The 21,980-nt window shown below is 40.5% G+C and overlaps 1 protein-coding gene across 7 annotated transcripts in view; it reads right to left on the reverse strand.

The window, feature by feature from the left end:
- Positions 1 to 4,517: 4,517 nt before the first annotated feature.
- Positions 4,518 to 21,980, reverse strand: part of PHF6 (PHD finger protein 6) — a 38,518-nt gene continuing 21,055 nt past the window's right edge. For 3 of the 7 annotated variants that reach the window (XM_048864431.2, XM_048864429.2, XM_075132576.1), the window contains 6 exons: positions 17,440 to 17,606; positions 17,125 to 17,268; positions 12,948 to 13,052; positions 11,573 to 11,706; positions 9,173 to 9,302; positions 4,518 to 7,125 (listed from right to left, as the gene is read on the reverse strand). In XM_048864431.2, coding sequence (XP_048720388.1) covers positions 9,173 to 9,302; positions 11,573 to 11,706; positions 12,948 to 13,052; positions 17,125 to 17,268; positions 17,440 to 17,606 — 680 coding nt within the window. In that variant the 3' untranslated portion in view covers positions 4,518 to 7,125. Of the gene's footprint in view, positions 7,126 to 7,174; positions 8,885 to 9,172; positions 9,303 to 11,572; positions 11,707 to 12,947; positions 13,053 to 17,124; positions 17,269 to 17,439; positions 17,607 to 21,980 lie in introns of those variants that run through there. The other 4 variants (XR_007358487.2, XM_048864433.2, XM_048864434.2 and 1 more) reach the window with 4 other exon arrangements.

Raw genomic sequence — 21,980 nt, forward strand, 5'->3', positions numbered from 1 at the left:
AGAACTGCCACTTAGCCAGTCAGTCCCCAGCCTGTAGCAGTGCATGGGATTCTTCCATCCTAAGTGCAGGACTCTGCACTTGTCCTTGTTGAACCTCATCAGATTTCTTTTGGTCAATCCTCCAATTTGTCTAGGTCACTCTAGACCCTATCCCTACCCTCCATCATATCTACCTCTCCCCCCATCTTAGTGTCATCTGCGAACTTGCTGAGAGAGCAATCCATCCCCATCATCCAGATCATTAATGAAGATGTTGAACAAAACCAGCCCCAGGACCGACCCCTGAGGCACTCCGCTTGATACCGGCTGTTCAGTTGTCTCAGGCCCAGTATAAGGGACCAGCACTTTCTTTCTGGGAATCTAAGTAATGACAGTAAAATGAGTTCTCCTTGTGTCTTTGAGGTACTTCTAACACTGCTCCAAGATTCAGAAGTGATTGCACCTCCTGATATAGCAGGTTTTTATGAGAGGCGTCCCTGAAAATGGATGGAGAAGGTGAGTGGAGATCAGGGAAGGTCTGGAATTGGATGGAACAGCCCAACTCTATGATTTTCAGGACGCAGCGATCTACAGTGATGGTGTGCCAGGCCCTATGAAAATGAAATAAATGATTCCCAAGTAGAGGGGATAACCAGATGAACAGAATTTGTACTCCGCTTCTGGCCAACGAGTCAAATCTGCTGCCTTGAGGGTGATGAGGGCTCATGACCAGACATGGTGTTGGATGCAGAGGACTTCCTCCTGTGGAATGTTTTGGTGCTTTGGAGATGGTTCAGGTTGCCTACATTGTGTACAGAATGAGTTGAGACTTCAAATGTTCCCATTTTGGTGCAGGAATATTGACTCCTAAGGATCTCAGTGTCACCTGAGAGTCCTTCAGAGAGTGTAAAACTTCATGTGTTTTCACATTGAGAAGTTCATATCCTTCAAATGGAAGATGCTCAGTTGTAACTTGTACCTCTTTAGGGATTCCTGATGACTGAAGCTAAGAGGATCTCCTCATGGTAACTAAGGTAGCCATAGATATAGGGCTGCTTGGAGAGATGCATGTGTCACAAGCTGACCTTCAGCAATCAGATAAAATTCTCTCCATTATCATGAGGAAGACTGTCTGTACATTTAGATATGGAATTCCAATTACAATAATCATACTTTACTAGCAGGACCTGGCAATTGGTGATTCTCATTTGCAGATTTGATGCAGAATAATTTTTCCAGTCAGACAATTGTAATTTCTTGGGCTCCTTGTCTTGAGATGTCACTTTCTGTTGACTTCTCATTCCTGCAGTCATAACTTGACCCAGGCACATATAAAATTGCTCAAAGCCCTTGAAGGGCACTTGGTAACGACTGTGCTCTTTTTGATGTTGGTGCCAAAAGCAGCAGGTGTCTCCCAGTGCAATTCAGCTGGCTCTAAAAGATCCTTGTTGATGGGCATTGTGGGATGTTCAGGAGCTTGGCAAAATTTTCCTGGACTACCTCTAGTGGAATCTCTATTGTGTCAGTCATTCTGTGCAACATCTTGTAGTCAGCTAAGGTTGAGGTGGATAAGACAAATACCACAGCCTCATTGAGAGGGTGATGAGATGGTCCTCTGCTTGTGACTCTTCATCAAAACCATGCCCAGCCTGTTCAGCTGGCAATGGAGCAGAGTGGGTTGGTTGTGAAGTCTCTTTGTGAGGTGAGGATGAAGAGAGACTCTAGCCCTGCACTGGAATGCAGTGACTGGTCTTCTAGCATGAAGCCAAGGGTGTTGGTATACATAACGGGCAGGTGGGCAAAGAATACCATCCTTAATTGAGCTCCTAAGTCTAGAGTAATAAAACTCAGCCCTCAATTGCCTCTCAGGTGTGTACTGGCCTGAATACCTAGAGCCCAGGGAATGCAGTGGTGAAACCTCCCTCTGCTCCTCAGAGCAAGAAGATAAGAATTAATAACCCTTCTAGAAAGGCACTCTCATTGCTACCATCAATGTGCTCGGTACTGGTGTAGGAACAGCAGTCGCTACCGGTGATGGTACCTTCACTACTGCCAATAGCGAGGAGTCTGGTACCAAAGAGACCAGGAGGTTTTTCGATGCTGCACAGGATTTCAGTACTGAGTAAGCTGGTGCTGAAGTCAGAGGACTACATGCTGTTAACTGTCCCAGGCATATCTGTATGGTGGGTTCTCATTGCTAAATGGTTGGCACTTGGAGATTTTTGTGGTACTTAGGAAACCAGTTTAGAGGCACAGTGACCAGTGCCTGTCTGGGTGCCACAGGGACTGTTTGGGTTTTGTGCTACACTTTTCAGCTGACGTTTGAGAGACTTTGTGCCTCACTGAGGAACAACCTGATGAGGACGACCTAGATAGTCTCCTCCTCTGGCACCAGGGCTCTTTCCTCCTCCATTGCCAGAGGATTTACCAGGTCAGGAGGACAGTTCTTTAGGAGCAGCCATCTCAACTCCACAAGCTGAGGAGACAGCAAGAATACGTCCTGATGATGAGTGCTCAGAAATCTCTGCCCCAGGCATTCTGGTGTCTGAAGAAGGATGCATTGACCTCTCCAGCAGGAACATTTTTAGACAAGACACCCTAGTTCTTTGGGTTCTCTTAGAAAAGCATTACAGGTGGCACATTATCTTTTGTGCGCCCTCTTCCATACACATGCCTTTTCTATACTAGGGAGGGTTTGCTGGTAGAGCTCGACGGGCACTGCTCTACAGACAAACCCTCCAAATGGAGATGCAGCTTACACTGGGTAAAGAGCACCTCTATGCTGTGTTATTATGAGGGTGACTTTTTCCCCCCGCACTCCAAACCGAGACAGCCATACCAGCAAAATGTAGGCCATGCCACAGTAAGCTGCAGGTTTCCCCATCATTAAGAAGTATTGCTGCCTCCTATGATAAGGAATTTTTAATTTTGCAGATTTATGCTCAGTCATTATGAATGATCCTGGTACCAGGGCAAACTCTCAGGCAATTAAAAAAAAAAAAAGAAAGAACGAACCAAGGGGTGGTTGGGGTCACCCCATACCTTATGACTGTGTACCCCATTGGTCATGGGCCCAGTGCAGAGGGAGGCCCCAGGGAGGGTTTGGAAAGCAAGCCCCCTCTCCTGCACGCAGCAGCTCCTGTCCCACGGCCCTGAGCCTAGCTCTGTGCTTTGCAACCTAGCGCATGGGGTTGCAGTGCCCCTCGGGTTTGGTTTGGATGCCCCTAGCCCCATGGGACAGGAGCCACCCTTGTGGGGTGGGCTCCCCCCATCTCCACTGCACCAGGCTGGGATTAGGGTTGCGGTGCCAGGGCTGAGCATGTTGCTGCAGGAGGTCGGTGTTCGCTTTGTGGGGCGAGGAGGCAGGAAAGGGCACTGGCCTTTGATTTTGGGCCCTCCCTCCCCCAAGTTTGGGCCCAATTTTTGTTAATCCAACCCTGGCCACTCTCAGGGTGCCTGGATGTGACAGCAATGCTCAGACTGCTTTCCCTTAACACAAAATCAATATTGTGTTGCAGTTACAGGCTTAAAAAAAAAAGTGAATAGTTGCCACAAGGCCACTCAGGATGTGGCTTCACTGCAGCTGCAAGGTGTGATTCGCAGCATGGATAGATTCACACTAGTGCTCTAAAAACAGCCGCGTGGATGTAGCAGGACGGGTGGCTAGTCTGAGCTGCTACCCCATCAAGCTTGAACCCAAGGGATCAGGTGGGCTTGACTTCAGAGGCTAGTTTGAGCCACCACCCATGTTGCAATATCCACACGGAGTTAGTGCAAGTCTATTTGTGTCGGGACTCATACTTCCAGCTGCAGGGAGACATCTGGAGAGCCGACGGGCAGCCACAATGGATGCTGCTGGCCAGGAGAATCCAAACGGGAGTTCACTGGGCATACGCACACCAGCAGTAAATATTTAGGAACGAGCACCTGAACAAGTTTCGTTTGCAATATATTCAGCTTCACAAACCTGAATGGTAATTAAATAAACCACCAAATTTAAACACAATGGGTGGATATTGTTGGGCTAACCCTGAAGTCCACAGGAGTAATAGTTTCTACTTGGATTTAAGTTAACAATTGCCTCAGTAAGGACTTCATGATTAAGCCTCTTTTTTCCCCCCCATTGTGTACTTACCACCTGTTTTGGCAACTTTTGAACATTTTTCTTCAGCAAAAACGTATGCAATCATTGCATTTAGCAAATCACCCTCATATGCAATTTGCCTACAACAGCCTAATGCGAGGACAACCACTGAACACTCGTCATCTTACTCCAGGCAGTTATACCACAAATCCTGGCACATAAACCCCCATTGATGCTGCTGCGTCTTGCCTGTTATCCTGCAGCTGAAGTTTCCCCCTGCACATGGCGAGCTATTAGTTTCTGCAGTGAGACATAATTACAATAATCAGTCCTCTAAGACTCTCATTATGAAATATATCACTAATGAGATCCATTGCAGTTGTGCGTGAAAGTGACATGCGGAAGTGTGCAGTTTTAACATTATGCTTTCATAAAAAGCAGAGCCACACAAATATGAAATTCATAACTCATTTATTGAATATATAGGCAGATACCAATAAAAAACTAATACTGCAAACTACAACTTTGGAAGTAAAGCCAATATAACAGGAACAAAATATACATTATAGATAGGAATGTGTTTACCCTCTTTATACATTCCTTGTCTTGACATCTGATGTAAATGTATGCTAAAGCTGGTCTAATCGGAGTGCTTTTCAATAAGCAACAGTCCTCCAGAATCTTTTCAGGGTTGAGATGTCTCTGCTGACTAATGAGTGTGCATACATAGAAACTGCTTCAGCAAGTATATATAACATCAAGAGCTGTGCTCTGTTAATCTCCATCATTACTATGGTGGAACCTGTTTATAGTGAAATGGAAGGAGAGTTACTATTTGTTGCAATATGCTTTCAGTCCTCTAATAGTTAAGTTTCACTGTGCTTATAATGAAGGTTAATTCCACTAGAATATTGGTTCAACTTTACTGATCTTCTTGGAGTATAGCAATTATCACATCAGAGAAGTGTGACATTTCCAGGGGGTGGGGGGAGGAAGAGATCACCACTTCCTTGCTCTGGTCTAGTATAAGAGAAGTTACTCCTTCCTATATGGAACAGTAAGAAGCAATTCCTGGCTGCTGGTCTTGCTCGAGCTGCTGTCCACTAGAATAGTGGTTCTCAACTGGGGGTAGGTGTACCCCTGGGGATACACACAGGTCTTCCAGGGAGTACATCAAACTCATTTAGAAATTTGCCTAGTTTTACAGTAAGCTATATAAAAGCACTAACTAAAAATTTCAGACTGACTTGTTTATACTGCTCTATATACTGTAAGTACAATATTTACATTACATGTAATTTATTTTATGGTAAAAATGAGAAAGCAAGCACTTTTGTATTTTTCTGTCTGATTTTGTAAGCAAGTAGTTTTTAAGGGAGGTGAAACTTTGGGTATGCAAGACAAATCAAGACTCCTGAAAGGGGTACACTAGTCTGGAAAGGTTGAGAACCACTGTACTAGAAGGTGAGATTTAGGGCCAAATTCAGCAAAGCTGGCACATGGAGGTGTAATTATACCTCCCTAAATCAGCAAAGTGCTTGTATGCAAGGGAGATTCATCTTTGTGTCGTAAGCGGTATATTCACTGCTGCCCTCTAGGGTGTTGGCAAGTGGAACTCCCACCAGGGCTCTAGGAAGAGGTTCTCCTGTTGGCAAACACCTGCTGAATTAGTGAACCCTTTAACCACAATACCCACGTCCCCTTTCCAGCCAGTGTCACCTACATTGGTGCTAGGCTTCCCTCACAAATAAATTTGTGGCCACTTTGTGCCACTACCTAGAACCTCTTCAGACGTGTATAAGCCAGAGTCTCAGGGAATTTTACCAATAGCCTTCTAGAGCCCTTCCTCCCCCAGCTGCTAGTATCCTGCAACTGCTCAGGTATACAGGCCCTGCCAGCACTCCCTGGGAAAAGAGCAGTAGAAAGGATCTTTTTAAAGGCAAGCCCTTTGCTGATATGAAACTATTTAATATATTATTTTGTGGAAAAAAATCTTCCATTATAGGAGGGTTCCATGAGTCTCTTGAACAGAGACACACTGTTCTTGTGAGCAAGAAATGCCCAAAAAGGCCTAAACTAACTAAATTCAGTTAAATCAGTTTCATAAGACAAGTTCTTAAATTCAAGATTGTTTTCCGATCGTGAGATGAAAGCAAAAGCTGCCTATTTAAAAAAAAAATTGCCAGGAACAAATAAACCTTATTAATTTAACTAGTTAATTTAAACAAGTCTATTTTACCTATAAAGCACGTTCATTTCTTCTAACTTCTGGGAAGGCAGTAAATGCTGCAGAATAATCTTCAATATATGCTTGCAAAAGATTACATTGCTTTACAAAAAAGACAAACCGTCCAAAATTTCAAGCTAAAATGCACATAAAGAGACAGTAATGGCAGTATTTTGTCTTTAAAAAGTGTAAGTGTTGTATACCTGTCATACATTTCCATGCCTATTAAAGCTACAGTTAAGAACTTCGGAGATGTACAGTAAATACACTGCTGAGGTCCATTTTTTCTAAATATTAACACCACGACAGAATTACTCCCCAGCAAGTGATACTACTTGGGAACATATAAATACAATTCTTACATTGTAAGGCACTTTTACCCAGCATACATGACAAGATGAAGTAAATTATAACATGAATTTGAGGCTTGTAACAAAAAACGCTTTCGGTATTGACTTTTAGTTTCCATGAGTTCTGAATTAATGATGGTTTAGTCAGCCACTTGCTCTTCTGCTACTGTTGTTATGGTTGCTAGTGGCATGCGGAGAGATAAATGATTTTATCCATAATGAATTATTAGACTGAATATTAAATCCAACAATTGACACAATGTGAATTAGAACTCAGTGAAAAATACAATGATTATATTGGCAAATCTACCCCATTGTACCTTTCATTCTTCCTTAACCAAAAATACAGTAGTTGCAAACAATAAAGTGCCTTTATTTCATGGGAAGGCCATGTTTGAGGCACGCAACCTAGAACCTAATCTAGGCAGTGTGACAGACATTTTGCATTCTGAAACCCTTCCACGCAGCTGAAAAATTTTCATATTCTAGAAAAAAAAGCAAACACCTTGGTAAACAATCTCAATCAATCTGTCATTGCAATTCAAGTCATGCCTTTAATTTTGAAAGTTACAAATACAAAATAAGAATGATCAATGGCATGTTTAGAGCAGTAACTGAATATTTTCTGTACACAGTAATATTACTAAAACTGCATTCTTCCCCAAAACAGATTGAATTCTAACATGGTAAAATGTTAGAAATTTAATATACAACAGTTGAGTCCCTTGAGACATTAAGGAAACGCATGAAAAAACAATGACATGTTAAATCTTTTAAAAATACAAGTAAAAAATGCTACAGAAACTTGTTACAAATGAACTGCTTCTTAATATCAACTGCAGATGAACCTTCACTGTTTTTAGTCAAATTGTCAGAGTATCTTGCTTCCTGCTTTACTTCAAATCTAAGCGGTTTATTGGGTATTCAGAAAGAGCCAGAACCCTTCCCAAGCAACGAGGTGCCCTGGAAGCATTAGAAAGACTTACTTATTGGGTTAAGTTTTTGATTTTATTTTAAATGAATCTGCTAATGTGCTTCAATAGGACCAGCAGAAGAAGCTATTTATTAGCAACTAGACATGCCAGAGCTGTATGAAAAAAGTTAGGGAACTGAGCTGGAAGATTTGGTATAATCTAAACCTGATTATTCTCTAATGGAACGTCGACCTCTAGACATATGAAGTGCCATGGCATGATCATTGATTTGACGAGAAAAAAAATCACATGCTAAAAGCATTAAGAATGGTAAGTAAATCTTATATAGTGGTCACAAGATTCAAAAATAAATACTGATCTACCCAAAAAAAAGAAAAGAAACAAAGTTGATTCCTCCTCCTTACAGCACGCGGGACCGGTGTCTGTATTTTGGACAAAGATGAAGTGCTCCACACAACACAGAGCACTTGAGGTCTGGATGTCAGATAAGGTGACTAAATTCCATAGACGTTAAAGTAGTAACCCTCTTCGAAATCTAAAGATGTTGGGTTGCAGCTTCCAAAAGTTAGAGTCACTTGGTACATTAGGAATATAGAGGTGGTGGACTGTTGGGGAAAGAACAAACTACAGCCCTTTGGCATGAGTACTGAAGCTTGCAGCTTGTAACCAACAGCTGCTCAAGTAAATCTCCAGCAAGGAATGCTGGGCAGTAGGAACAATCACAACAGGAACAAACTGAAAGGTTCAAGCACGCTTCTGCATGCACGGAGTTTTTTTTTCTACTGTGCCTTGCAAGCAAAAACAGAGCAATTTGCCCCCCCACACATTTATCCTCCATATTTTGTATAAGAAAATGCAAAATTCATGAGTTACCAGCTTGTTGCCACCATGGACTTGTCTGTCCACGTTGTGAATTAATCTTACTAAGACTTTCCCTTGGTGCATGAATCCACTAAACAACTTACACATTCCAAATCTTAGATTTTTATTCAGTCCAGAAATATAGAGCTTACTTCATTTCAATGTCTGCCTTAACTTTTGACACTGTACATATTACATATCATTTATATAGTGTTTCAATTTTTTCCCAGACACTGCAGACTACGAACTACATAATATTGACATGTAAAACTCTGCCACTTATTGAAGGCTCACACACATGAACGTTTCAGGCAGTTCAATGAAATTTCTAACAGAATCAGGCCGTAAAAAGTTACTAACCCTTTTCTGATCTTAGAAAACAATTTAAAAGAATTAGTAGTTATGGATGTCTTATTCATTCCCAGTTCTCTAACTCTGTCCCTTGAACCTGTTTAAAAAACGATGAAAACAATAGTAAATTTAAAATCATATAAAGAGCAGAGCATCTAACAGATCTGACATTACATCTACATTTATCAGACATGAGGCCTCCTTTCTAATATTATTATAAAATCAGCTGAAGTTTAAAAAAAAAGTTCCCCGTTCTTCTGCAGTACACCAATAAAAAGCACTGATCTGCATATACTAGATTTAAACATTTTACTGTTATTAACTACATCAAATGTATGTTGTGTCTCAGTCTCAGTAACAGAGCTGCCAGGAGGAACTTCCATACCTAGTTTCCATTGAGTTGCTGCTGAGGAATGCTGCTATGGTCAGAGCCTGATTTCCCACGGCTTTTGCTTTCTCTTTCTTCATCCTCTTCATCCCTTTCATCGTTTCCACTATGGTTTTTACAATAGAGTCTAAGACAATAAAAGAAACAATGGAGGATTTACCAGGAAACAAGAAAATATATATATATTTTAGAACATTCTGGGCTCTCTCCACTAGTGAAGAGGCTCCATTTTAAAATTTTGCTGAATTAATGTATAAGGCACCTGTCAGACATCTGACATTAGAAATAAAGATTAGCTAGGCTACTAGATCACTGGCTAGAACCAAGGGCTCCTGTTACAGGGTCAAACCCAAGATCACTAACCAAACAAAAAAGGGAACAGTTCCCAACCGATAAAAGTTAACAACGAGGGGTTAAGCACAAAAACAAAGGCAGAAGCCCAAAAAACAGTCAGCGGTACTCATTACTGTAAGAGCCACTGCCTCATGTCCTAAAAAGCAACCAAGGAAGAACACCAGCAGACCTCCTTCTGAGAGAGTTCCACCGCCAAGAACCTTAGACTGAGAAAGCTCTATTGACCTGTGCCAACCAACCGTAAACAGCTAGGCTGAGAGAAAGATTTAGTTTATGATAGCATTAGCAGATCCTAACAAAGCCTACTTACTGTTTTTTCCTAAAAAGTAACCACTACCTATTACAATAGCAAGCTTGTTCCAATATAGATAAGGCTGTGACAGCATTTTCATTACTTTCAATGGTTTACATCTTGCCTGTGAAAACTGACTGAGATGTACCAAGGCATAAGCCTGGGACAATTTAAAAAAACCCATTTTAGACAAGAATCAAACTGATGTTATTTTAAAATGCTGTATGAACTGTCTAGGTGTTTAATGATTGCATATGTAAAGACCTACTTTCTCGTAGCTCTACCATAAGAGAATGAACATGGTTAGTAGTACCAGTGAGTTCTAAGGAGTTTTGTGATAGATTGTCTAAAATCTACATAAAATGGATCAAACTCTGTTCTCATGAACATTTACATAACAAAAAACAAATAGACACTCCGAGGGAGCATGGGCGCTCATAAAAAAAAGTATGATTTTGTGTGTGTCAATTTGTAATCACTTTCCATTTGTTCATGGATCTTAAGCTATCAATCTGAAACCAATAAATAAGTTGAGATAAGCAGAGGAAAGCCAGGCTCCAGTGCAGTCTTTATAGACTAGCATAAGCAGAAAATTTAAAACAGATCAATTCTAGTTCTCAAGAAGCAGGATTGTTGTTATCACGCTGCTCATAGAATGCCCCCTTGTGCCCAAAATGAGATGCAACCGGTCAACTTCAATTGGAGTAGGTTTGTGGTAGCAACTGGGAAAGGAGGTTGGAACAGTACAGAAATATGAAAAAAGATAGTTATCCCTAAGAGAGTATAAACATGGCAGGAGTTTACCTGTGACTTCAGCAATTTGAGTTACAGATTTTACTAATCAGGGAGAAAAATTTTTTTTTTGCTTTTTTTAAAAAGACATATTTCATGTACTTTCAAGTGGGTATACAGAGGTTCTGAATTAAGTAGGATCACTAAAATATTTTCTATATGTGTGAAAGTTATTTTGAAAATTATATGAAAGTTATTTTCATGTTTATGATAAACTTAACAGAAATACTTCCACTTTTGCATATGTATTTATCCTCATCTGACTTGGTAAAATGAGCTTAAATAGCTTCAGGTTAGAGAGAAAGAATATGAAGTCAGTCCAGTGGTCTAGTGTCAATGATCTACAATGCCAGAAAAAGCTATCGTGTCAATTAGTGGTCTGACTCTATTGCTCCCTGGGTTATTAAGGGCTAAGAGCATTCCGACAGCAGTATGCTGAGCCTCACTGGAGAGGAAGAGCCTCAGAAGTCAAACAGCAAGACTTTTGACAGGAGCACCCATCCAATTCTCCTAATTGGTTTGAGAGTGATGATGCAGGGCCTTGGAACAAGAGGAAATGGAAATTAAAGTGGGAAAAATATGAAGAGATTCTCCGAGTTCTGTGCAGAGAAATCTATTTTTGCCTGTTATAGGAGAGGCTTTTTAAAAAAAGTTCTAAACTCTACATTTATAACAGAACTTGATTTAATTTTTCTATGACACTCAACTTGAACAAGATGTTTGAAGTAACAAAATTGATCTTGCACAAGCTTTTACCTTACCAGCTTTTGAACTGCAATAGTCACCTTATCTGAACTTCCAAAGATGTAGGATAGTTTTGCCTAGTGCCTGCAATGCAGCTGAATGATGTGTTAATCAGCATTACTGCATGATCAGAATGTTTTATCTGAACAGAAAAGCAGTTCAAAGAGGACATCACAAAAAATGATCATTACAGACTTAACTGCTAGGGTTCTTACTTGTAAATGCCTCGTGACATATTCTCAATGTATTTAGCTTTGTCTTGTACTCCACAGTGGTAATGGTAAGTCTTGATACAGGCTTTAATTTCACATCCAATAGTAGCCCCAGGCTGACTGCAAAGAGTGCATTTCTGTTGAGAAGAAAGGACAGTACTCTAAATTGTGATGTTAATCCATTTAATCTCTTGTCGATTAATGCTCACTTTGATGTCCCCAAATTTTAGCCATAAACATGAAGAAATTTGTGCTACAAGAAAAATTAATCTTAATTTATAGTAAGCCAGAAACAGTTTTAAATCTGCATCAATATATATGAACAGAGAACTGTTTTACCTGTCTGCTGCAAAAATAACTGCATGATTTGTACACATTGCTGCAGTTCTAAGTTCTATTTTGTTGCTGTTGTTGAAGTTGAAGCTAGCTTTTCCAAGTACCTAAACTCATTACTATAATACAATTAATATTCAAAGTATTATATTTTTTCAGATGGTAATAGAGTTCCATATATTATTGAATTCTAATATTCATGAAACTGTGTGACATATTTTACTTATAAAACATACCTGAGTGCCTGTCACATACTCTGGGGCCCGTATATAAGATGTAATTTTCCACACTAAAATGTCATGACATACTGCTCAGACCACTCAAAAATAAATATATGAATCAACAGACAAACTGACAAGACACCTCCCAAGTAGGCATCCTCATCATCATTAGAAGTCCTTCCAGAGGCATGGGAGAAAAGATGGGCCTTGCACCCCCATGCCCAAGAGATTAGCAAATCTGGCCCTGGACTGACTAAGGGGATGTGAATTTGAATCCAAGAGCCATGCTAACAGCTCCCTCTCTCCTCTAGCTGAAGACTTTAATAAGGTAATACTTTTGGGGCCTTTGAGACCCCAAAACAAGTATTTAAAAGATGCAATTTACCAGAGATACACATGAGATTCATCTTCCTTTAACTGGCAATACAGAGATTCAGTGTCCTTTTAAAGAGTGTTGAGAATGAACTAGCCATCATTTAAAAAAAAAAATGAAACAAGTCAATAATTATACAAATTGACTCCCATAACCTATTTAGCAATTTCATGCCATACAGATTCTGTGGTATGGAAAACAAACCGTCAATTCCTTCCTTTCTATTATGGTCCCCAAAGAGCCTACATACTGCATTCATAAAGTATGCTGTAGTTAAAAGAAAAAACACCACCACCACAGTAATTGTTGAGACACTTTATATCCTGATATCTAAGTGACAATACATTTAAATTGTTTTCTAAGAAAGTGGAAAAATTTTGTTCAGATAAGGAAAAGAGAATCGTACATATACTCCCAACCGAAATCACTGAAGCATTCTTTACAAACATACCATTCTTTTCCCTCTCTTGATCTCCTGGAGTACAGTTTTAATATCAAAATCACCAAACTCTGCCCTTGATGTTGTTGTTAGCTGCACGGTGCCAGAAGAGAACAACTGTAAAGCAAACAAATGCACAATAATGTTAGGAGGTTACAGATGTGGCCATAAGAAGATTAAGGAGCAGGAGCAACAGAAGGGAATGCACTGTACTCAAGTTATCTGCTGGTAAACTGTGCATTGCCAATGAACTAGAAAAAAACTGCAGATTGAGCATATCAGTAATTTGGATATTCCTTCCAATGCCCACTTGATTGCTTCAATTATCTGTGACTGCCTTTCAGAGGATTTTTTTTGAATGACAAAGCAGTAGTTAAAGGATGATTATGATAATGGAATATACAAAGCAATAAATGATTACTGCAGTCAATTAAGACACTGAAGACATGCCTTGGGTCTGTAAAGGATATTTCATCCCCACTCACTGCCCCCACCTAAATAATTCAGCTTACTCACACTGCCAATATCAGTGTCCCTGGAAAGCCTGAAATGGTGATAATGGGACATTTCCAAGTAGTTGCAAACCACATGTTTCCATTACCTGCAGCTTTTATTGGCTGAATGCATTTCCTTTTATATAGTTACACTAACATCACTCACAAGATGTAACTATATAGTATATGCAGTAAAAGCTCTTGGAGGAGGACTTCAGCTAATTTGGACGTTCAGAGGTGGAAGAGAGGTAATGCAAAAGTCCAGCTCAACTTTCAGATAGGGTAATTCTTTTCTGCTTACCTGCTATCTCAGTTGGATGTGTGCCTCTATTTGTAGGACAGGAAAGATAGTCTTTTTGCGGGTACTGGGATAGCAGGCTCAAGCCCATCCAAAACTAAAGACCAGCCCCCTCAACCAACGAGGAGGAACCACAAAACCCTGGCCACAACTGAATTTGGGGAACAACAAATGCAAAAACAGGAACAGGAGTGGGGGTTGAAGGTTCATAATCACAGTTCTGGATGGAGACACTGACCAGAGAACCCTGGGCAGTGCCCACTGCTCCTCAAAGTCCAAGGAATCACTCAAAGCCACCCAGAGGAACTCTCATGGACTTTATGATCACAATAATCCTTTTCGATCTTATAGTCTGACTCCCTTCACATTGCAAGCCACCCACTCTTGTAATAGACCCCAAACTTCTGACTGAGTTACTGAAGTCCTCAAATCATGGTTTAAATACTTCAAGATACAGAGAATTCACCATTTATACTAGTTTAAATCTGCAAGTGACCTGTGCCCCATGCTGCAGACGAAGGCAGAACTCTGCCCAGATACGTGATACTAGGGATTGGAAACCGATCACACAGTTGCAGAGCATCCCCATCCAAGCAAGCTTCCTCCTCCAGGTCTGGTGGATGACCACCTTGGCCAGAGCCAGGAGTAGGCTGACGAAGTCTCGTGACTCTGTGGGGCCCTGGATAGGACGTTTGTATAGAAGCAGGAATGGGGGGGGGGGGGGGGGGAGTGCAACCAGAACCTCAACAGGAGGTTACAGAGGAGCCAGAAGAAGGGCTCCAGTCTGACACTACGTAGATATGCTCCCTCTTGCCACAGAAGGCGCAGATGTCGGGGGACTTGATAAACCATACCAACTACACACCCGTGCTCACAACACCATGAAAGAGCCACCAAGTCTCATATCTTATGGGTGCTATAAGACCAGACTAGAGTACAAGCTGGCCACTGAAGTGCCCCTCCATTCCACAGGTTGCAGCAGGTCCTGCCACTTGGTGTCAGGGCAGGACACAAGGGCGAAGAAGTGGATGGTACAGATCATAAGCATGCAGAGATGTTCATGTGATACAGTCTGGAGATGGACTAGCTGGATGGTGTCCAGCCGACTCAGGTGGCATATCACAAGCATCTGGGGGTTGCAAGGCAGGGGCCTCATGACATGCTCTAGAGGACCGGGTGAAGGGTGTGGAGAGCCCTTCTGCAAGATCTGCCCAAGAAAAACGAGAAGGGGGATGGAGGGCAAGGCTGCCCTCACCTCCTTAAGCACGCAACAGGGTATGCACAGGGTGGGCAAGCCCATGTGCTGGCCAAGTACCACAGGCTATACCCATTTCCTCCAACTAGCCCAGGTGGTCTCAGATTCTAGTGACAGCAGCCAGGACCAGCCTCTGGTGCATCAATGCAGACTCCAACACCCGTACATGAAGATTGAGGTTGTGTACCAGGGGCTCAAAAGCCAGGAGGTATTCCCCCTCAGTAGCTGCTACAGACCTAGTTGCTGAAACTAGCTTCCGGGTCCTGTGGAGGTCCTGGTAAAAGGCAGCATCTCCGAGGGGTCCCAGGGGAGACCTCTTGGGAAGAAAGGCAATCTTATGTTTAAGGCAGCAGAATGGGATGCAGCAGGATTATATTCTATTCCTACCTCTGCCACAAACTATGTGACATTGGGCAAGTCACTTCATCTCTACCTGCCTCTGTTCCCCATCTGTGAAACTGGGGATAAAACTTAGAGGGATAAAAGGCTCAGATTCGATGGCTAGTGATGGAGGCCAAAGAACTACCTAGATCAGAGGTTGTCAATAGACTACAGGCCAAATTTGGACCATCAGATGCTTTTGAACAGACTGCAAAATTTTTTTACTTACTTATTGGGGTGTGAAAAATGCTGCTCTGGAGTCTGGACCTTGACCAAGAAATTTGGACCTGGACCAAAACAATTGATTACCCCTGCCAATCTCCTATTGGGAAAATGTATGGTCTATTACTACTGTATGCTATTAAAAACAGCAGCTTTCACTTCAGAGATGGATGCATCAATTCCTTTATGTGGTGTTTTGTGATCCTTTTGCATGAAATGAACTGTAGTATGGAGGTGCCAGTTTTGCACTTAAAGCACACATCTACTCGGTTATAAATGAATGTCAGTATTATTGTTAAAATATCACTGTATTTTCAGTTTAATCTGCTTCTCAGCATTGCAGCTCTTCTTCCCCAAAGTCATGCATACAATAGAGCAAAGAATTCTCAAAAGCTACAAAAGGTGTGGCTCTCTGCTTAGTGAGACTAGCCATAAGGAGAAAATTATATAAAAAAAAATATCTACCAGCTGCATTGGCTACTTATTCATTTCCAAGTCCAACTCAAGGTGTGGACTCTCTTTTATACAGCCCCACCTGGATCAAAAACATAACATAAGAATGGCCATATTGGGTCAGACCAAAGGTCCATCCAGCTCAGTATCCTGTCTTCCAACAGTGGCCAATGCCAGGTGCCCCAGAGGGAGTGAACCAAACAGGTAAAGATCAAGTGACCTCTCTCCTGCCATCTATCTCCACCCTCTGACAAACAGCCAGGATGGGTAAGGAATGGTGTCCCTAGCCTCTAATAGTCATTAATGGACTTAATCTCCATGAATTTATCTAGTTCTCTTTTAAACCCTGTTATACCCCTAGCCTTCACAACCTCTGCAGGCAAGGAGTTCCACAGGTTGACTGTGCGCAGTGTGAAGAAGAACTTCCTTTTATTTGTTTTAAACTTGATGCCCACTAATTTCAAGGACCTAGCCATAGGAAAAAAACTGCGTTCTCTGCTCTCATTCTTTCAGAGCCCCTGAGATCAGTTGATGCACATGAGCTAATAGTTCCCTAGATGTGATCATTTAGAAGCAGAGAGTTTCCAGAGGGGAGCCACTGACTCTGGAGGTCACTTCCCTTACTCTTTTGATACAGCCTGAATCAACTGATCTTCGAAGCATTGTGCAAAGCTCATCTGTTTCTGCAGGCTTTTTTTTGGGGGGGGGGGGGGGGGGAGGCCTGGGGTTAGGGGGCATTAGTGGTACTTTATTTTGGGGTGTAATCTTTATTTAATGTTATTGGAGTTATACTTTTGTTGTTTAAACATTGTACGTACATACACCTAGGTACAATGAGATTTGTAGTAAGATGGAGAGTCTACCTGAGCTAATTCCTCCTTCTCTAAACATAGTCAACTTTCATCAACAGTGCCTCTGGTGAAAATAAATGAACTGCTCAGCTCACAACACTTTAGTGGGTCAGAGAGATTACTGGAAGCACAGGCTGTATTAATACATAACTACACGTTAGGGCACTGAACTAACAATGTATCATATAGCAGGACAGTTTAGAAAAATTAAACACTAACCCAATATTCTACTTACCATGCACTTATAGTGTGCTGCTGCCTTTTTGGCATTAAATATATGAAGCTTTCCTCTAGCTTCATTTTCTTCTTCACCTGCATGACAGAATCCACATTTAGGTTTTGTATCACTGGGACTGCTTCTGTGGGGAGACCTGTCTCTCTGAAAGAAAAACATTTTACTAAAATATACTGCTGTGTTCCAAGTAAGGTAATAATTTAACAAGTCTCTGGCCACCAGCTGGATACTCAAATGCCAGTTTTAATCAAAATCTTTAATTTCAAAGACAAACTTTCTCCTAAGAAGTTTAGCATATTTATGTTTACTGCTTACATAGGAACTGCTTTCTATTTCATCTGTGCCATGTGAGGATGTAGATCTAGTGTCTTCTGACTGCCCTTTAAGATTTGTTTTTCTTGGCTTTCCCTTCCGACCCCTCTTTTTTCCTTTGGGAGGTAAAGGCTCCAATTCGTGTTCATTGACACCCTCTTCTAAATCTGCTTAAAAATTAGAACACAACGTCAAGTAAATCTCAAAAAGGAAAACTGTTTTACAAAAAGATTCTCACCATTTCTTACCCATGTTTATAAAAATTATTTCCAATTCATTAAAATTGTGTTTTACAATCTTCAACCATATATATGTCATCGAATAGATCTCTGAAAACTACTGTCTAAAATGTTTAAAGTTTCTTTAAAATCATACACAATACATTTAACATTATGTCAACATACCATTTCAGGGCTAAAATCTGATTTTAGGTACACATGCTAATCTCCCACTGAAGGTAATGGGAGCGGAGCAAGTATCTGAAAGCAAGAATTGACTATGTCCACTGGTAACCTAATTTCTTCAAGGTAACCTGCTGTCCTCCATTAAACAGCTGAACTACTACTTTGAACCAACAAATGTTCTTTGCCAGAATGAAACAAACACCAATGTAAGTCGCATTTTATCTTAAGCCATTCACTAAGGAATGCCTCTCTCCTTGCTTTAATCCTTGACATCTTCACAGCTTGTTTAAAAGGAAATTTCACCCATTCTGGTCATTCCAGTGAAATGACCATTTAGAACTGTAAAAATCATTTATTTCCCTGAATAAATTATAAAACAAATTTGAACATAACATTTTAGTTGCAACATACTTTTAAGTCTACTGATAGTGGCAGCAATCAGCTAGCTGGAGAGCAACCTCCCGACACTGGAAATATTACAGCCCAAAGACTTAAGTGGTTTCTATAAATAGACATTTTATATATTTTAACACAAATGTGTTAAAGCTGGTTAATGTTGTTGGATTTTCACAGTCTTCACATTTTTTGATCCTCCTCTCTTGACATATGGGTACTGCCTGTTCTAAGCAGCTCAACAATCTTATAACTGCATTACCAGAAGAACTTAAAGGAAAGGTCCCCTTAAAGTGATAAAAGTACTAAAAACTTTTAAAAATCATGAGTTATATATTAAGCCTGGGTTCTTCAAAGGGGCCTAAAAGAGTTAGCCATCCAACTTCCTCTGGCTCCTTGGAAAACACAAGCCTAAATGTTTAATTGCTTCAGCCAGCTGTAGTCAAACACTGAACATCCCTTTGATTATTCCAAGTGTGTAGTTAACACAGACCTAGGGCAACACTTTTGGGCTTGTTTACTTTGTTGCCCAACTGACTTGCATTTAATATTAAATAGCCAGTTCTTGTACTTGGTTGCTAAGAGCTTTCCTGACAGTCAGCCATTGATAAAAAAATCAGTCTTTTATAAAAGACCAAAATGGAGATTCTACAGCTAGATTTCTGTGAAACCATGCGCTGTACACGTTGCTAGACCAAAACAAAAAACAAACAAACAAAAAAACACCCCACACGAGGAGCACTTGTGGCACTTTAGAGACGAACAATTTTATATGGACATAAGCTTTTGAGGGAAATCTTATGCCAAAATAAATTTGTTAGTCTCTAAGGTTCCTCAAGTACTCCTCGATTCTTTTGCTGATACAGACTAACACAGCTACCACTCTGAAACCTGTCACCATTGCTAGACAAGCTACTCTTCACAATCCAAAAAACAAAGATGTAGATAAACCCTTAAGTGGAATGGAGTCCAAAGTCAGAAGGTCTGATCTCCCACTTTTTACAATAATGACAAATGTTGTGTTTTTTTATTTGGGCATTATGTGGGTGCCTATCAGCAGGGTACTCTAGCCTCAATGTCTAAGCAGGATATTCCTGTTTCAGGACTAAAACACTGTACCACAAATCAGAAGATTCCAATTTACACCACTTTTGTTTTTTCCAGTCCTAGGATATGACAAAACCTAGTTGCATGTTATTCTACCCTGATGGCTAACCTAATGTACTTAACCAAGGCTTATAATCATCATATCCCATTGCTATCATAATCTAGCATAGATGACAAAGTCATTGGCCTGAGACTTAACATATAATTAAACCATTCCTATCCTACCCTTCCTACTGTAGCTGTTGCCAGTCTCCAATAAAACTAGACACACTTGTACTCCTCTTAAATCAGGAGAAGAGACTAATCCACATGCTTCCACCACAGGTTAAATATAAGCTCAAATATAATGCCTAAAAAGCATTTTTCTGTTGTATATTCTGAAAGAGGCCAAAATTTGAGAAGCTATGTAATTCTCACAAGTTTCTGTAAATCAATTTGGATTAGATTTGCCAGGTTTATCAACAGTACACATTTTTCTCAAAACCTCTATGTAAACTTAATGAGTCAACCTAGCTCAGCATGACCTACTTTTTAGCAGGTAATGTTTTATTGAACCAGCCTCTGTTGGGAAAAGAGACAAGCTTTCAAGCTACACAGCTTGTCTCTTTCACCAGCAGAAGCTGATCCAATAAAAGATATTACCTCATCCACACCTTGTGTGCCTCATCTTCTAGGACCAACACAGCAACACTGCAAACTACTCTTTAGCAAGAATATATGCCACATTCCAGAGTTTAAGATACAGGGGGCAACAGAGCAGCACATTATATATATAATTAATTTCATTGTTAAGAACAGTTTGAGAGCCACAAAAGATGACTGCCATATTAGCCTAGTTTATTTTGCATTTCAGATTAACTGTTAAATATCCACAATCAATATGGTTGTGCAGAGATGAAACCCTAAGGAAACATCACACTCCAGACTGTGTGTGACAAACTGAGTCCTATACATTTGAGAAGCTCTTCTAAAGAGTAGAACCTTATTTTATTGTGTCCCTTCTCCCATGCATATAATTCTGGGTCCTCTGCTAAAATACTGAAATCTTTCAAATCCTAGCCTTAAATCTTTCATTTATAGTAATCCTAGGTGTTTTTTGGAACAGTATGTAAAAAAAATTCAGACAGATGTGTAAACTGGTGTCCCTTTAATAATATCAGTGTTTGAAAATTTCAAACTGTTCCTTCCAACGTGCATTTGTCTACACTGGATTTCACCCGCCATCATGCAGTCCATTCACCTAGCTTTGTTAAGTTTTACCAGAGTACCTCAATATTTTTCAGTCTTGACTACCCTCAATAATTGCTTGTCAGCCACAATGGTTTTCCACCTCTACATCCACCCTCTGGCCCCGATAATTAACAAACTTGTCCTGATAAACATTCTTGGGACACTGCTCTGCTCAGTACTTTCAGTGCTGAAAATAGGACTATCAATAATTAGAAGAAAATGAACATACATGATGAAAACCAACTTTTTATAAATAACTGTCACAGGCTTGTGACAGAATCCTTCCTGAAATACTTATTTTATACTTTATTTGCTCTTGTAATAGTAGTTTTAATACTAAACATTTAAACAGTAAATAGATGATACATTTAAAAAATGAACATAACATATGAATCCTCAGCTTTCCTCAAAAACAAGCCCTCTCTGCCCCATACTAGCATCTCCAACAAAGTTCAGAATTCACTGAAATCCACACATTGTTTCCCCCTTTCCTGAAGGTGGATCTAAGTAAATAAAAAAAAAAAAAAAATCCAAAACAGATTTAAGTCTCAATCCTACAAAGTGTGAACCTGGGGCTTGATTTTGAAGGGACTCTACACAGATGCAGGGGCTTGTGTTAGCACATCTAGTTTCAGGACCGATTCCCTGGGAAATTACAGTTTCTCGCTTATTAACAGCACTGTGAACTAGTTTAACAGTACGGAAAATAAAAACCTGCAACCAGGTTTAACACAACAGCGCCTTGGACAGTCTTTACTATTTAAAAGACAATTTGGTTTGTGCCCTATCCCTCCCCTCAAGCCCACTGCCAAGCTTACCCTGTTTCCCTGGCATCTGATGGTTGGGTGTTTCCAACTTCTCATGTCAGCTTGAACTAAGGGAAACACAAAAAGTTGTTCAACACCTCCCTGACCATATGAAGTGTTATCATGGGCCCCACCCATATTGTGAAATCCCCTAAGGTTCCCTAGATGTTCTTCACCTGCCCCCCTCCCTGCCCCATTAGCCTTTCATAACAAATTCTTATGTCTAAAAAACTGCCCTCAAAAGTACCTAAAACGCTGTATCTGAAGAAGTGATTCTTACATGCCTGATCCAGTATGTGCTCTCAGAACAACATATTCCAGAGAAGAGTCTGCATTTTCAGATGCACTTAAAAATGTTTTAATCAAGAACATACTAACTTCAGATCAGCTATGACAAAATCCGGGAGTGACAGAGTCCCATATTTGTAGCTTAGAATTCCACTATAATTACCAAGCAGTATAAAAGATGGATTTATATAACAGTTGATTCCCTGGGTTCTCAGCCTGGAGGTCCCAACTCTTAAGGGGTTGGGAGAGTGTCCCTTTTGTTATGGGTAGAAGGAAACTGGGCCCTGAAACTTTTTCCTGTTGGAGTCATGATATT

Source organism: Caretta caretta, chromosome 9 (assembly GCF_965140235.1).
Source record: "Caretta caretta isolate rCarCar2 chromosome 9, rCarCar1.hap1, whole genome shotgun sequence".
Taxonomy (NCBI): Eukaryota; Metazoa; Chordata; order Testudines; family Cheloniidae; genus Caretta; species Caretta caretta.